At 41.4% G+C, this 16,690-nt stretch overlaps 1 protein-coding gene across 1 annotated transcript in view; it reads right to left on the minus strand.

Annotated features, from left to right (window-relative positions):
- The window catches only part of LAMA1 (laminin subunit alpha 1), a 168,353-nt gene that overhangs the window by 29,800 nt on the left and 121,863 nt on the right, over positions 1-16,690 (minus strand). The window contains exons 36-44 of the mRNA XM_040479369.1: positions 16,175-16,337; positions 8,850-9,060; positions 8,324-8,440; positions 8,035-8,198; positions 6,140-6,275; positions 5,513-5,606; positions 3,798-3,914; positions 2,058-2,240; positions 1,260-1,414 (exon numbers count right to left, since the gene is read on the minus strand). Coding sequence (XP_040335303.1) covers positions 1,260-1,414; positions 2,058-2,240; positions 3,798-3,914; positions 5,513-5,606; positions 6,140-6,275; positions 8,035-8,198; positions 8,324-8,440; positions 8,850-9,060; positions 16,175-16,337 — 1,340 coding nt within the window. The remainder of the gene's footprint in view (positions 1-1,259; positions 1,415-2,057; positions 2,241-3,797; positions 3,915-5,512; positions 5,607-6,139; positions 6,276-8,034; positions 8,199-8,323; positions 8,441-8,849; positions 9,061-16,174; positions 16,338-16,690) is intronic.

Consider the following 16,690-nt stretch of genomic DNA (forward strand, 5'->3'; position numbering starts at 1 on the left):
GAGTATCTTATGTTGGAAACAGTCTCACTCATGTGAGATTTAATTCCTTAACACAAGGAGTTTCTCCAGTTCACCTTGGCATCTTTACACCACGCGGGGAGGATATTTGATAATCATCTGACAAATAAATGAAGGGATAATCTATACATTCAGCAAATACTTATAGAGAAATTTTTGTCCTTACTACATATTTAAGTATTTGCATATATTTCTTATATTAATTTTAAAGATTATGGATTTGTATTAAGCAGAGCATTTGGAAATACCTATCAGGCTTGCATTTATTTGGTAACTTTAATTGAAATAAATAGAAACCAGAGCCCAGGTCAACCTACAGCCCTTTTCCAATCACAAGGCCACCCGAGGGAGAGAGAATTCAAGATTCCAGAACTTTTTCTTAACTAGAAGGGTTCAGGCAGAAGAGCATGAGACCAGAGGTCACATTTATCCTCTATAAATCCCCAGTAGTGTGACAACTGCATATTTTGTTGAAAGTATTATTATTTCCCTGAAATGCCTCTCCTTTAGAGCACAACCAGTGCCATGTGCTATGGATGCCTGTAAAACATTTTCTCAAGTTCGTACTTTTCCAGCTATTAAGTGTTTTTTGCATTTAGTGACCTGGATTTGTGTGTGTTTAGAGTGTTTTGTTGGACTGACTCCTGGAGGATGAGGCTCATAGTGTGCAAACGTTCTGAAAAGTACTCAGATTATTAACACCAGGTTGGGTAAATGATGGCAATAATACCATACTCAGCCACTGAAACTTAGATGTAAACACTTTGACCACGTTACCAGCTGGCTAATAGTTATAAATTGATACATCTAGGCTACAATTATAAATCTCCATACAGACATGAGATCTCTTTGCTAACAACATTTTGAAACATGTTGAATAAAGCAAAAACAAAAAAAAAACCCACTGAAAATGAGACTAATTAAGTGGTATATTTAAATATACTGTCTGGGGCAGGAAAGAAGGTACTTTTGAGACACGGCACAGGCACATACATGAAAGTCGTAAGTTGCCACTGAAAAAATATATGTATGTATTTAGGTAAATATACTTAACATAAAGTTTTAAATATACTGCAGACAATGCTGTGAGAAATCTGAGATATAAGAGCTGAGTCAGTGGAAGTCCAGGGGACCAGTGTGACAGTCACCTCCTCCACAGGAGTTCCCCGAGTCCTGGAGTTATCAAGAGCTCCAGCTATGGGATGGCCACATCGCCAAGAGCCACAGAACCCCACACTCACAGAAGCTGCTTGTTTCCGGGCCTGGCTGATCAGCAGTTTGATTTCTGATAGGTTTCTGCTCAGGTTCTCTTCTAATATCTTCAAAGGCTTCAACCGATCAAATAAAAGGCTGGCTTGTGTTTCTGCATCTTTAACTCTTCTTCCAGCTAGCAGAGCTAACAAGTTCAAGGTGGCAAAGAGGTTGGTGGTAGGGTGGAAACCAGAGAAATTAGTTCTTCATTACCAGTGCACTGGATCAAATAGAATTTTCTAGTAATCAAATCCTTGAAATTTTGCTAACTACAGTTGACCTTTGAACAATGCAGGGGTTGAGGCACTCAAACCCTATGCTGTTGCAAATCTGTAAAACTTTTGACTCCCCCAAAACTTAACTAGGAATAGCCTACAGTTGACTGGAAGCCTTACCGATAACACAGATAATCAAATAGCATGTTTTATATGTTACCTGTATTTTATACTGTATTCTTACAGTAAAGTAAGAATAAATAAAGTAAGCTGAAGAAAATGTTATTATGAAAATCATAAGGAAAATATATTTTCAGTACCTATATTTATCGAGTCTGTATAGTGGACCCACACAGTTGAAATCTGTTGTTCAAAGGTCAACTGTATATGAAAAATGCACCAGCAACAGGCACTACCCAAGGCCCTTCTCTTTCTTTATAAATGCAAATCTAGATATCAGTGCATTTTTATTCTTTAGGAATCCTGTTTGTGAACAAGACCCCATTGTGCACCTGGCCAGTTCGAAATCTCACGATGCAGACTCTCCTAATGGGAAGGGAGACTGTAACGTACTGGTCATTGAAGAGTCCTGCAGAAGTTTGTTTGTTTCTTGTAAGGCGGCATTAACCCTGGACAAGCCAGTTGATGTATTCAACAGCTCCTTGCTCAATCCCACAACCTTCTTTAGGGTGCTTGCAGCACTCCAATTTGCAGATGAGGCCAGCTCTTTGATTTTGGCTCCTTTGTCTCTGACACCTGAAATAAATGTATATGCAAGCATGCACTTCAGTGATTATACGTGGAGAAAACCATAAACCACAATAAATGTAAGTTTACATGGAAACCTGTTACAGTGTTTCTTACTGGCTGCTGAACACAAAATGGGGCTTCCAGTTTTTAAAGGCAGTATTAAGGCTGCATATCACAATGCCTTACTGCTCCCTTTGAGGAACAAATGAAATAATCTTGGTAACAATCCTCTGTACTGAAATTTTAGTACATAGAGAGATCATGACAACACCTACTAATTGCCATGTGCTCAGCATCGTCTTTGTTTAATAAGCTACACTTCTTTCTTTGGTCTCCCTTCTATCCCTCCCTTCTCATATTCTTTAAACACTTTCTTCGGATCCCTCTGTGTGTGGATAAGAAGGTTAGGGAGTTTAAACTTGTAGGTGAGATGGGCGTGTGGCAGGCTAGAGGAAGTGATATCTGCCCACAGTGTCAACTGGCTACGAGACATAACAGCAGAGTAAAGACTAAATGGTCACAATCAGTAAGGCGGAATTTAGTTATTCTAGAAAATCTGGGTGATGTATTTTTTTTTAAAGGCACTAGTATTCATTTTTAAAGTATTCAATCACAAATGGGACAAATACTAACACTAGAAGAAGGCCAATAAAGAGTAGACAGGTTTCTTTTGACTCTTGTGGCAACTTTTCTGCAAGTCTGAAATTATTTCCAAATAAAAAGATATTTTTAAGTGTTTAATCGACATACATCATGCATCCTTGAAGGAAAGGAGGGAGGGAGGGAGGGAGGGAGGGAGGGAAGGGGAGGAAGGAAGGAAGAACTGTCCAGATCAGAAAATTCTCCAATGACTTAAGGTTATAAGTCAGTCCAAAGCGCCCCAAGCCCAGGTCCCCACAGTAATCCTCGTGTTTACAAGGTGAACCAGCAGAAAGAACTCTAGAGTTGTTAAGGCATCTTGTAAGACTTCTTAAGAAAAAAAAGAGAAGGTTGAAGGAATGGAAGTAATGCATTGCAGCAGGATTCATTTGTATTACACTTTTAAAAAGTTATCCTATTTCAAATTTTAATGAATAGTGAATTTCCAAACCATCAATATTAAAGTGATTTATGAGCTTATTTTAGAATGCTTTATTGCCTCATGAAGGAAGATTACCAAGCAAGAGTTCTTTAATTGCCCACATTTATAATGAATCTAGCATTTTCCCTTAAAGCAGGAACATTCCCCTTCTTGCTGACTTCTCTGAATGACCCTTTCACTTAAGGGATGTGTCAAGCTCATTTTAAAAGTCAGCAATTCGTATGCTAACATAAAGTCTCCCAAGGCTTTTGTTTTTCAGAGTGTAATTCTAGCATTTCAATGCAAGCGTTCTGGAATTATTTCAAAAGTAGTCCTCTTCCTTTCCAAATCATACTCCTCTGCAAGTAAAAACTCTATCAATCTTGGTCTCCTCTTGAGCGAGGGCTCTTAATCAGACTCATGGCAGGACTTCCTCATGCTCAGGTGTAATGGTTTTGAAATGAGAAAACATTAATTAAATCAAGAACCCCCTTTCCACTTACCTTCAGGGAATGCTCTAAGGATGGAGAGTGATTCACTGGTCCGCCTAGTAATTGTATGAGCATTCTCTTGAAATCTGTTTGCTGTATTTTTCAATTTACTCAGTTCCAATGTGATACCTATTTAAAGGGGAAAAAGTGTCCTTTTTTGGGGGTTGGCTACTCAAAGGTGCCTAGGCAACAGTTTCATTTATCACTCTGATCTGTCTACAGAATCAACAGACCCCCAACATTGAAATTTTTCCCAAAAGACTTAGCATCACTCATTAGAGAAATTAAGGGTGTTTTTTGCTTGCTTGATCATTTTTTCTATTTTGCTTGTTGCCCTTCTTCCTAATATTTCTTCTTAAATTGCATGTCCAATTAAATTAGAGCTCAAGGTGAAGACTTGGGTTTAAATCACTCAATCTTGATCACTCACTGACTTCCCGTCCACACCTAAATCTTGTCCACGTCTCTCTTCTGGGTTATAAAACCTCAGACATAGTCCTTCCCTGGAATCTTCCCCAGGTGCTCCCCACCATGCTTCCCTGGGGGAATGACCCTCCCCTTCCTGCACTCTGTCACCACCCAACAGGTAGGAGACTCAGCGTCCTTCAAGTCTGATCAAAGCTGTGGGATCAAAGCTTTTACTTCTAATATTTCTGTTCATAATACACAATCACATCTTGATTCTGGACACAGCGTTAAAAAATGAATTACGGATAAAATCCTTGATGAACACGATGGTTCTGCTTAAGATTTTAATTGCCAGAAAATTCATTATTTGGTGGCCTGTGAAATACCTTTGGCTGTGTAAATGGAAACCACAGCCCATCAACATTGATGCTAGAGTTTGTGTTTAATGTGCTTTATGATCCAGCATTAGGAACTTTCTCTACCGTGAGATGACAACATAAATTTTAAATAGTGTCACTCACAGAGGAACAAAAATATGTGCACGTCCATGCCCCTGGCTCATACAGCTATGGGAGCCAGTACTGGGCATGGCAGTGGTCTGAGTACATGAGCTTTGTTTACAGCACACCATTTACTCCTACAGGAAAAGACTTGGTGTTTTTGATATATTAGAAGATATTCAGGTGAAAAGTGTATGTCATAAAACTCCTCTGTTTCTCTTATGCAGCAGATTCCTGCTGCCATTTTGTGTTGTGCTTACTGGATAGCTCTTGATACATGCCAAATAATTGTTTACTGAAACCCTCAGGAAAAACTAACCACGTGGGTATTTTTTATAAAATTATGATTGAATTCAGTAATGACTTGAGAAGCGTCTAATGTTACATTAGCTCTGCCTGGCAAAAGTGCCAAAATAAGCATATACGACACACGGTGCGACTCTTCGTGAACCTGCAAAACAGTGTGAGATGAAGAGAGGAGGCCCCGAAGCCAAAGAGAACTTGACAGATGCTGTGAAACGGTGACAGCTCATGAGCTAAAGCCACGCGTGGAGGATTTAGTTACCAAAGAAGGCTTAACAAGCCGACGGAAGGTTAGAGGTGCCCGCACATTAAGAGACAGCACTAAAATAAAAGTTTAAAAATAAATAAAACTTAAATTATAATATGACGTTCCTACATCAGAAAATGGGCATGTCACGGTGACAAAGAAGCATTCACTTTCAAATTCTTCCAGGAGCGGAGAATGTTCCAGCAGTATGCTCAGAAAAGTGTTTGTATTCACTCTGCGTAGCAATACAGTCCAAGCTAGAAACTGACCTTGATGCTTTCTGCTCAGGCTGTTGCCTTCTTTTAGAAATTTGGAACTGCGCTGGAGAGCCACTTTCCCATTGGGAGCAAGGGATTCTGAGAACTGGAAAACAGGACAAAGTAGGGGGGGGGGGGGGGGGTGCGTGCAGGGGCACTCCCACTGGAGACGGGAGAGCAACTCTATCCGAATAGCCTCCCGTCTAGTTCCAGACATGGGAGTCCACTAGGCAACATGTAGGGACAATTTAAATTGTCCTAATTTATGGCTGAGGAGAAAGAACACAAAGCATTTTTAAATATATAAACACAAAAACCACCATTAGATGAATATTCCTCCACAGGTAAGAAACGTTGTCTCAAGTATGTATCAAGAAGCATTATCCTCTTGTTATAAGAAATTGTGAGATTTTCCTCATCTCCACATCACTAGTCCCTGGTCTTTGTAAAGAAGTATTTACGATCTTAAGAAATTAAAACTTACATCACATGATGACAGAGCCAAACAGATCCCTCCAGACAAGAATGCTGACAAGCACAAATTTAAGCTACTAGGTCTTTGCTCAGCACCTTCTGGAACAATCTCCCATAGTGCCTAGAAAAGGAAGGCATCTAGTGCAGCCCCGGGGCAGCTCTCACCAGACTCGCCGTCGTCACGATCTTGAGAGCATCTTTTGCCACTTTCTCTGATTCTTCAATCATGCTCCGAATGTTGGAATGGACGTGGGTTGCACTGGTGGCATTCAGGGACACATGTCTAACACTGCCAAGGCCACTACGTAATCGACAAATGTACAGATGTTAGTATAAACTAAGTGGAACTTGCCCACTATTCCTAAAGGTTTCCTAGTTTCTTACGCTTAGAAAAGTATCAACAAGGAATTAACAACATAAGGATTCTCCTCCAACTCCACATGCGATCTTTGAAAGAAGTAGCTACATTGTCATGAGTACACTCAGAAGCACTGTTTAATGAACACCCAAAGAAGAGACCATTACTGTTGCCCAGCTTTTTCAGCATCAGTTTCCACCAGCTGCCCTCAACATTGTTTCTGTTCAAGCCCCCTGCATGTGTCTGGGGCACCATGCCCTGTTTGCCTTGGTTGTAATCTCTCCAGCTCTGCACTTGTTAATTTTCAAAAAGCTTCCCTAAGCATATACAGGGATGCTGAATCTTGTTCCTCAAAAGGTACACACCGATTTAATGAAATTCACTAGAGGTTGGAGGAGGATCAGATAATATTTCAATCATCTGAACTCCACTCTTACAAGTGGGCAAACCACTTATGAACTTGCCAACTGGTAATGGTGCAATCTCATCCAGGTCACTCTATCTTGAGGATGAAGTCTGACAATTGACGTATCTTTGCCTGCTGAGTAACTCACTTCACTTTCTTCCCAAGGTTATCAGGTTGAGGGATGCCCAGACCAGACACTAGCAGTTACTACTTGATTGGCAAAATTTGGTGATTGATAAACAGAAGGTAATAATGTTATTTAACTTTATTTATCATAACAAATTGCTTTTATAATTCGTGCTAGGGAATAAAGGTTTTGTTCTAGCTGTGTATGTAGTCAGAGAGTATTATTTTTCTTTTGGGAAATAATGAAAGCTGATGAAAAGAGAAGCTGAGTATCGAATTCTGCTTTCTGTTACAGATTCTTATGGCATGTGTAGGTGGTAATGCTCCACGCGGCACGTAATTCACACAACATTCTAGCTTCTATCATTTTTAATTGCTTTTGTTGTGTGAGCTAATCTTTGATGGCAGCATTCCTCAAATTGGAAAGATATTTATTTTTCTCCTTCCACAAAACACACCCAGCACACAGAAGCACAGATATTCCCAGTGCGGCCAGACATTTCCTACCTACGATTTGTAACAAATTTTAAAGAAATAAATTTACCAATTAACCACAATACTGTGTAAATCATCGATAAGGCTGAACACTAGTTCCTTCATTTGCTGTACTTAGCTAAGCTGGGATACTTAAAATTTTGACAGGGGGTTGGTGCCTGAGTGGCTCAGTCAGTTAAGTGTCCAACTTCGGCTCAGGTCATGATCTTGCAGTTTATGAGTTTGAGCCCCATGTCGGACTCTGTGCTGACAGCTCAGAGCCTAGAGCCTGCTTCAGATTCTGTGTCTCCCTCTCTCTCTCTCTGCTCCTCCCCTGCTCATGCTTTGTCTCTCTCAAAATTAAATAAACATTAAAAAAAATTAATATCGCCATTCCATCCAACCTGACAAAGCCCCGAGTATTTAGTAGGTACTTAACAAGGCCTTCATGGCTTGATATCATAGCATAACATTTGTATTAATTCCCCTCCAGTTCAGTTCGTATTTTTCCATCTATGCAGAACGACAACATATTAACAGATGTGGGAGGAAATCCTTCTCGCCCTGTGAATAAAACAGCAGTCTTCACTTGTAGACCAAAGAAGAGTGACCCAACACTGTCATCAAAAGAGCCGTTCTTATTGTCTCCTATCAATGGATCACCACCCCTGGGACTCCTGCAAGGTCTGGTCTCACCTGTCCAGAGCACCTGCTAGTCTCTGGAGTTCAGCTGCATGGTCCTCTGCTCTGTAGACAAGGTCAAGAGCTCTCCTTTGGGACATCTGCATGACCAGATCATCTACATGGCGCCTGATTTTGGCAGTCCATAAAAGTAGCTCATCTCGGTGACGCTCTAACTGCTACGGAGAGAAATTCATATTGTGGCTACTTGTGCATCTATGTGACAGCACACCCTTGAGCATGTGGAGGAGGCGTGTGAAGATGCTTTGGAACCCGTATGTGGCTGTGCTGAGCGGTAACTTACTGCTAGAGCATCTCCTACAGCATCTGCAGGTGCAGTGACAGCGTCTAGCAATCTTCTCCCTCTGGCAATCAGCGTGGAGGTCAAGTTTTGCTCTTGCTGAACACGCACCGTCTTATCCTGTGCCAAAAATCGCCTTTGAGGATGCTTCAAAAAGAGCAAGTCAGCTTCCAAATGTCGGTGCCTGACACTGTGTGCTGAAGTTAGTACTTGGGGCTCATTTTTAAAGCTAAAAATGCTATTATTTACATAGGAGAATTTGGATCCCAGCCCTGAGAAGGAAAGAGACTGTCCTTATTACGACTCACATTTAGGGGCACCTGGGTGGCTCGGCCAGTGCCTACTCCGGATTCAGACTCCGGTCACGATTTCAAGGTTTGTGAGTTCCAGCCCCACGTCAAGCTCTGCGCTGACCCTACAGAACCTGCTTGGGATTCTTTCTCCCCATCCCCCCGCCCCTCCCCTGCTTGCGCGCTTTCTCTCTCAAAATAAATAAACTTAAAAAATTATATATATAAAAAAGACTCACGTTAAATTCTCGCAGGTTGGCGCTGACAATGTGCAGCAGGCGGTCGCTCTCCTGGTTCTTCACCTCTGCTTCCCTCACAAGGTTCCTCGCTGCCTGCAGTTCACTGCTGCGTTTTGAAAGAAGGCTGCTTGCTGCTTCTTTTATTACCTCCAACTCTTTCTGTGGCTTCTGGAAATTTTTCTGAATCTGTGACAATAAATCTTCAGCAGCCCTGATAAATACAGACGATTCGCATAGTGAGTAAATGAACAACGCTCACATCATGAAACGTAGCGGAAGGATCTACATATCCACACACCGCGTCTTGGTGAAACCGTAAATGCAATCACATCATAACCTCTTCAAAAAGGAGTAATTTTTCTAAGACCGCTACAGGCAGGGTGTATGTATACTTTATCCTTAACGAACTTTCTTCATTTACAAACTTCCTAACATGTGTTAGTGAAAGAACTGAAAGAAATCATCTCTGTGAATCTGGGGGCAGAAAGTTGGGCCCACGGTCTGGGAGCGATGGGAGCTTGTAGTCTTGTGTTATTGTATGGCAAGAAACTGAAAAGAGGCTATTCAGCGATTTGCTATGAAGTTACCAACGCACTCAGAGGACATAAAGGTTTCTCTGCAGCGACTTAAAAAATAGACCTTATAAAAACTTCCAATCCAAAGTGCCAGAAAGATCTAATTTGTACCATGGATACCAGAGCACGCTTTAGGAAATCAAAAGATATTCTTTCCTATTCTTTTGTAAATATGCTATCAAATTGCTTGTGTAAGTCAATTTTGAATCCTCAGTTACATAGAATAATGAAATTTTGACAGTATAAACTTTGACAGGGATTAAATATATCCCATGAGCTTCCTGCTTCAGTTTGTTAGGAGAACTTCAAAAGAGTTCATGGAAAAATGCCTTGTGAATCGCCCTCAGCTTTCACAGATACAAGATTGCTGGCTGAAGACACAGTAGAAAACATTTGCCAAAGGCGCACGCTTGAACTCTGACATAAGAGCACCACCGGGAATTACTTGAACATTCTTATGATTTCTCATGATCGTAAGAAGTCGCATTATGATACAGGCAACAAGAACTCAAAGTACATGGGAGAGACACAAGTAAATCCAATATATCTCTAATGTCTGACCATGGATCAGTCACTTTTTTTTAATATAATTTATTGTCAAGTTAGCTACCATACAGTGTATACAGTGTACTCTTGGCTTTGGGAGTAGATTCCCATGATTCACTGCTTACATACAACACCCAGTGCTCATCCCAACAAGTACCATCCTCAATGCCCATCACCCACTTCCCATTCACCCCTATCTTCCTCCCCCATCAACCCTCAGTTTGTTCTCTGTATTTAAGAGTCTCTTGGGGCACCTGGGTGGCTCAGTCGGTTGAGCGGCCGACTTCGGCTCAGGTCATGATCTCGCGGTCCGTGAGTTCGAGCCCCGCGTCAGGCTCTGTGCTGACAGCTCGGAGCCTGGAGCCTGTTTCAGATTCTGTGTCTCCCTCTCTCTGACCCTCCCCCGTTCATGCTCTGTCTCTCTCTGTGTCAAAAATAAACGTTAAAAAAAAATTAAAAAAAAAAAAGAGTCTCTTATAGTTTGCCTCCCTCTCTGTTTGAAACTATTTCTTCCCCTTCCCCTCCCCCACGGTCTTAAGTTTCTCAAGTTCCACATATGAGTGAAAACATGATACCTGTCTTTCTCTGCCTGATATATTTCACTTAGCATAATACCATCCACTTCCATCCACATTTTGCAAATGGCAAGATTTTATTCTTTCTCATTTCCAAGTAGTATTCCATTGTATATATAAACCACATCTTCTTTATTCATTCATTAGTTGATGGACACTTAGGCTCTTTCCATAATTTGGCTGTTGTTGAAAGCGCTGCTATAAACATTGGGGCACAAGTGCCCCTATGAATCAGCACTCCTGTATCCTTTGGATAAATTTCTAGTAGTGCTATTGCTGGGTCATAGGGTAATTCTATTTTTAATTTTTTGAGGAACCTCCATACTGTTCTCCACAGCGGCTGTACCAGTTTGCATCAATGGTGCAAGAGGGTTCCCGTTTCTCCACATCCTTGCCAGCATCTGTTTTTTCCTGAATTGTTAATTTTAGCCACTCTGACCAGTGTGAGGTGGTATTTCAATGTGGTTTTGATTTGTATTTCCCTGATGATGAGTGGTGTTGAGCGTCTTTTCATGTGTCTGTTGGCCATCTGCTTTGGAAAAGTGTCCACTCACATCTTCTGCCCATTTCTTCACTGGATTATTTGTTTTTCGGGTGTTGAGTTTGGTAAGTCCTTTATAGATTTTAGATACTAACCCTTTATCTGATATGTCATTTGAAAATATCTTCTCCCATTATGTCAGTTGCCTTTTAGTTTTGCTGACTGTTTCCTTTGCAGTGCAGAAGCTTTTTATCTTGATGAGGTACCAATGGTATATTTTTGCTTTTAATTCCCTTGCCTTCAGAGATGTGTCAAGTAAGAAGTTGGTGCAGCCGAGGTCAAAGAGGTTGTTGCCTGTTTTCTCCTCTATGGTTTTAATGGTTTCCTGTCTCACATTCAGGTCTTTCATCCATTTTGAGTTTATTTTTGTGAATGGTGTAAGAAAGTGGCCCAGTTTCATTCTTCTGTATGTTACTGTCCAGCTCTTCCAGCACCATCTGCTAAAGAGACTGTCTTTTTTTCCATTGGATATTCTTTCCTGCTTTGTCAAAGATTAGTTGGCCACACATTTGTGGGTCCAATTCTGGGTTCTCTTTTCTATCCCGTTGGTCTGTGTGTCTGTTTTTGTGTCAATACCATGCTGTCTTGATGATTACAGCTTTGTAGTAGAGGCCAAAGTCTGGGATTGTGATGCCTCCTGCTTTGGTCTTCTTCTTCAAAATTACTTTGGCTATTCGGGGTCTTTTGTGGTTCCATACAAATTTTAGGATTGTTTGTTCTAGCTCTGAGAAGAATATCAGTGCAATCTTGATTGGGATTGCATTGAATATGTAGATTGCTTTGGGTAGTATTGACATTTTAACAATATTTGTTTTTCTAATCCATGAGCATGGAATGTTTTTCCATTTCTTTGTGTCTTCTTCAACTTCTTTCATAAGCTTTCTATAGTTTTCAGCATGTAGATCTTTTACATCTTTGGTTAGGTTTATTCCTGGGTATTTTATGGTTCTTGGTGCAATTGTAAATGGGATCAATTTCTTGATTTCTCTGTTGCTTCATTTTTGGTGTACAGAAATGCAACAGGTTTCTGTACATTGATGTTGTATCCTGCAACTTTGCTGAATTCATGTATCAGTTCTAGCAGCTTTTTTTGTGAATTCTTTTGGGTTTTCCATGTAGAGTATCATGTCATCTGCGAAAAGTAAAAGTCTGACTTCTTCTTTGCTAATTTGGATGCCTTTCATTTCCTTTTGTTGTCTGATTGCTGAGGCTAACTTCCAACACTATGTTAAACAACAGCAGTGAGAGTAGACTGGATCAGTCACTTCTCACCATTAAAGTCTCTACGAAATTTTAAAAGAGAGGTCAACTTTTCATCCGTGAAGCGACTTTACCACCAAAAACTGATCACATGCAGGGATATAGTCATCAGTGACTTGGCAAAGATTGAAAACAAAACAACAACAAAAAAAACTCAGCACTCTTCATTTCTTCCTTCAAAATTTCTTCAACTGATACAGTTAAGCCAGTGTTCCTCAAACTCTATTCCTCCACAGCACCAACGCCCCATGAGTTGGAAGCAGGTTCCACGAGAAAGAGTGCCATGGTGAAGTAAGTTGGGCTGTATTCTCTCAGCTCCTCCTGGACAGTCTCGATGCACAGAAGCAAGCATACTAAAAGCTTTGAGAAGAGAAGTCCTTGTCTCTCCTAAATAGACATTGCCTTGCCCAAACTTATGTAGTCACAGGATGCATTTCTTTAATGAAATATCGTTGGATAGCTCTGGGGACACGAGCATGGAAAACAACTAGCATATACAGCTACAAAGGATAATTGATAGCATGCAGTAAAGGAGTCAGCTATCCTTAGAAAGGCCTGCTGGCAAATCTGGCCCTTGGCTGGCATCTGCAAACATTCCCACCAATCCCTAACTGATAAGAGTGGCTCACTGTCTCGACCATTTGTGCAAACAATGTGGTTTATGTTGAACACCTGCTTTCCTTCTGAGAGTCTGGAATTTGGTATGTGCTTGGTAGAGGGTGCATATGGGACCAGCCCCCCGTTTGAACCTTGGATGCTGAACTTCTCATGGGCTTTCCTGGGTAGAAACATCCCGTACATGGTGCCACATTTGCATTGCTGGGACAGTATATGCTGTGACCCCCATGGAGGAGAGAGAGCTTAGGAAAAGTTGCGTGGTTTCCTCCAGGCTCTGCTGTATCTTCTCCCCTATGTATCCAGCTGGGCATACTAAATACATCACCTAAGAAATCTTGGCCATGAGTCTGGAGAGTCCTAGAGTCCTAGTGAAACTCTGAATGGTCTTAGGGACCCCAACACAAGCATGATAAGCAACTGGATGGTGTGATAAATATTCTCACCTATGAGAATGCCATACTTCAGCAGTGGGGAACCTGGGTGGCTCAGCTGGTAAAGCATCTGACTCTTGATTTCAGCTCAGTTCATGATCTCATGGTTTGTGAGATTGAGTCCCGCATAGGGCTCCACGCTGGCAGTGTGAAGCCTGCTTGGAATTTTCTCTCTCCCTCTCCCTCTGCCCCTCCCTCTCAAAATAAGTAAATAAACATTAAAAAAAAAAAAAAGAATGCCATACTTCAGCACAAATGACCACTTTTCTAAGAGTCATAATGAAAAGTTTATACATAATTCATAAAATAATCTGTGAAGTTTGAAATGGCATAAACATTCAGGGATTATCTGTGGAAAATAAGAAAGAGAAGGCCTGAGAACACATTTTAAACTCTTAAATGTTTTTGGGTCGCCTGGGTGGCTCAGTCGGTTGAACGTCCGACTTCGGCTCAGGTCATGATCTCACAGTCCGTGAGTTCGGGTCCCGCATCGGGCTCTGTGCTGACAGCTCGTAGCCTGGAGCCTGCTTCGGATTCTGTGTCTCCCTCTCTCTCTGCTCCTCCCCCACTCATGCTCTCTCTCTCTCTCTCTGTCTCTCAGAGATGAATAAATGTTAAAAAAATAAATAAACTCTTAAATGTTTTTAAATAAAAGGTATCTTTAGTAGCATTGATTTTACTCACAAGTTTAAGAGAGAGATCGGCAATCTTATGGGTAACTTTACTGAAAATAGAAAAAGTGCTACAACAGCAGAAAAGTGTAGTGAGGGCCCAGCAGGTGAGAGGGCCGGGTGCCCTAAGGGAATAGGGGAGAGGGGCCACCCTGCCTTCTCCCCTTCTTCCCAAATGCTACTTAGAAAATGAGCTTCTCCCATTTGGACTACAAGCTACAAGCTCCTAGTGGGGAGGAGGGCTCTGTTCTCCTTTGTGTCCCCAACTCCCAGCACAATACCTATCCCCTGGGGACTCAATCCATTTGATGAAGGAACAAATGAATGACTCAACTGACTGTGGTAATAGTGGGAGAGACATCCCCACTAATGATTCCCAAGAATCTCCAGGGGATCTTCATCTTTAATAAGCTCCCCCATTGACTCTGATATGCAGCTGAGCGAAGATGCAATGAGAGGATACATCATGCGTGGATGACAGGAACAGTGGGGCCAATAAGGGAGCCCCAGGAGAGCTGGAATTGAATACATGAAGTTTATAGGGAGCTTAAGGGAGCTAAGGATGGTTGGGAAGCAGCGTTGAGCCTAGAATGGCTGCCTCAAGAATGATGGGTGCTGGTGAGATCTTTCCCCTCCCATGCCATACATTTCAGGTGAAGGGAGAATGCACATGAGAGGTCAGGGTCAGGGAAACATGATTACAACCTAGCATGTCTCTGATCCGAACACTGAAATTCCACCCACCCATCTTTTATGGACTGGGTCTCAAGCGGTTCTTCCTTCCATTGGGTTGGAAGATCATAGGGTTTAGGTGTGTGGTCAGGTTTCATAGGATCCTGGAGGTTTAATATTGGGCAAAGTACTTGTAGTCTCTGGGCCCATCTCCCCAGCTGGACCCTCCCCAACCTCACAAAGCAGTGGAGATGACTATGTGACAGGATGAGAGAAGTGAAGCCTGAGCCCTCCCCAGCCCAGAGCAGGTGCTCCAAGATGGCAGCACTCTTCGCCATTTCCTGGGACCTCACCCTCCTCTGATCTCTCCTCACAGCCATTTCGTTATGAGTTCTTGGCCCTAACCAATGTTCCAGTGATTATTTTACTAGTTGTCTCTCCAAATGCCATCTGACAATAAGTTCCTCCTTTTGTTTTCTACCTAACAAATCAACAATGTCAAGTATCATATTCAATGATTTTGACATAAGCTCAAAAAAAGACATATGTGAAGAAAGACGTAAGCTCAACTCTGCAGTGTGTTGCCAGTGGAAGTGTAATGGAATTGTTTTTAAATCTTTTAGAAAATAATTTAGAAACACAAGTCAGGAATCTTCAAAATGCAAATTCTTTGGCTACATGATTTCTCTTCTTAATACCTATCCTAATAAGAGATGATAATGTAAGGTGTAGGAAAAGATTTTTGTCTGAGATGTCCATCACATTATTTAAAATAGCAAAATATGTTAAAATAGATTAAATATTGCACTGTAGAGAATGGAGTCTTGATGGCATATGGTGTAACTACTAAGATATTTATCACAACCCAAGAGAGACACAGCTTGTGCTACATTACATCAAGGAATAATTGTGAAAACACTAAGAAAAAAGCCTGAAAGGAAATACAGACTCCTAGTGAGCATGTCTAACAATTCTTTGATCTGTCACACCACATTGTGGTTTTTAATGAGAGTTTGAACAACTGGCTAAATCATTCTGACATAACGTCAATCTGTCTGAGAGCTTACAGCATGGTAACAGCCACTGACCATATTTTCTTCCATGGGAGTTCACTGCATTATACTTGATCTTCAGTAAATAGGGTATCATGAGGTTCTTTTGTCTGTGCTAGGTGGAAATGTTCCAGAGTCACTAAGAAAAACAAAACCTATGACACAAAGACAGATACTGGCATTGATTATACTCCCTCTATTGGGAGTAGCTGGCACCCGTCTCTTCATTTTTTTTTTTTTTGACAATAGTGCCCTTCTCTTATGACATTCCATCCCCAGTGAGAGCATCCTCTCCCTCCCCTGCTCCCACATGCCTCCTTAGCCCTCAGTATTCAAGCTCCTACCTCTAATTGATTGTGTCATGAATGGTATTTAGAAACTTACTTGAGTTCCAGTATGGCTTTCTGTTGCAACTGCACGAAATGCCTTTTCTGTATGACTTCTAGCAAAGATGTAATATTCTTTTGCATATTCTGAAGAGTAGAACTGGGTAGTTGGAAGTCTTCATCCAAGGTCTGATTTAGAGTTGCTGCTTTTTCAATAATCTCTATGGACAACAGTCATCAATCATTCAACAGGTCTCTCAAAGTGGACAGCACTAAAATGGAAAAACTTAGAACCTTCTTCAGTGAGGCCAGCTTTGTTCACCTAAATTGGGTTGAACCTCAGGCCAAGCCAGGCCAGCCCACATATCCCAATTTACTCCAGTTGCCCCTTATTAAAATACTCAAGAACTTGAGATTATTGGTTTATTTAATGTTGGTATTCCCCAGTATCCATAAACTCATGAGGGCAAGGGCTGTGGCCACCATGTTTCCCTCACCATTTCCTGCACCTGGCACAAACATTTGCACATAAAGCTCTCAGTAAATATTTACTGTATGAAGGAACCAATACTCA

The sequence above is a fragment of the Herpailurus yagouaroundi genome, unplaced genomic scaffold, assembly GCF_014898765.1.
Source record: "Herpailurus yagouaroundi ecotype Mexico unplaced genomic scaffold, PumYag 142, whole genome shotgun sequence".
In the NCBI taxonomy this organism is placed as follows: Eukaryota; Metazoa; Chordata; class Mammalia; order Carnivora; family Felidae; genus Herpailurus; species Herpailurus yagouaroundi.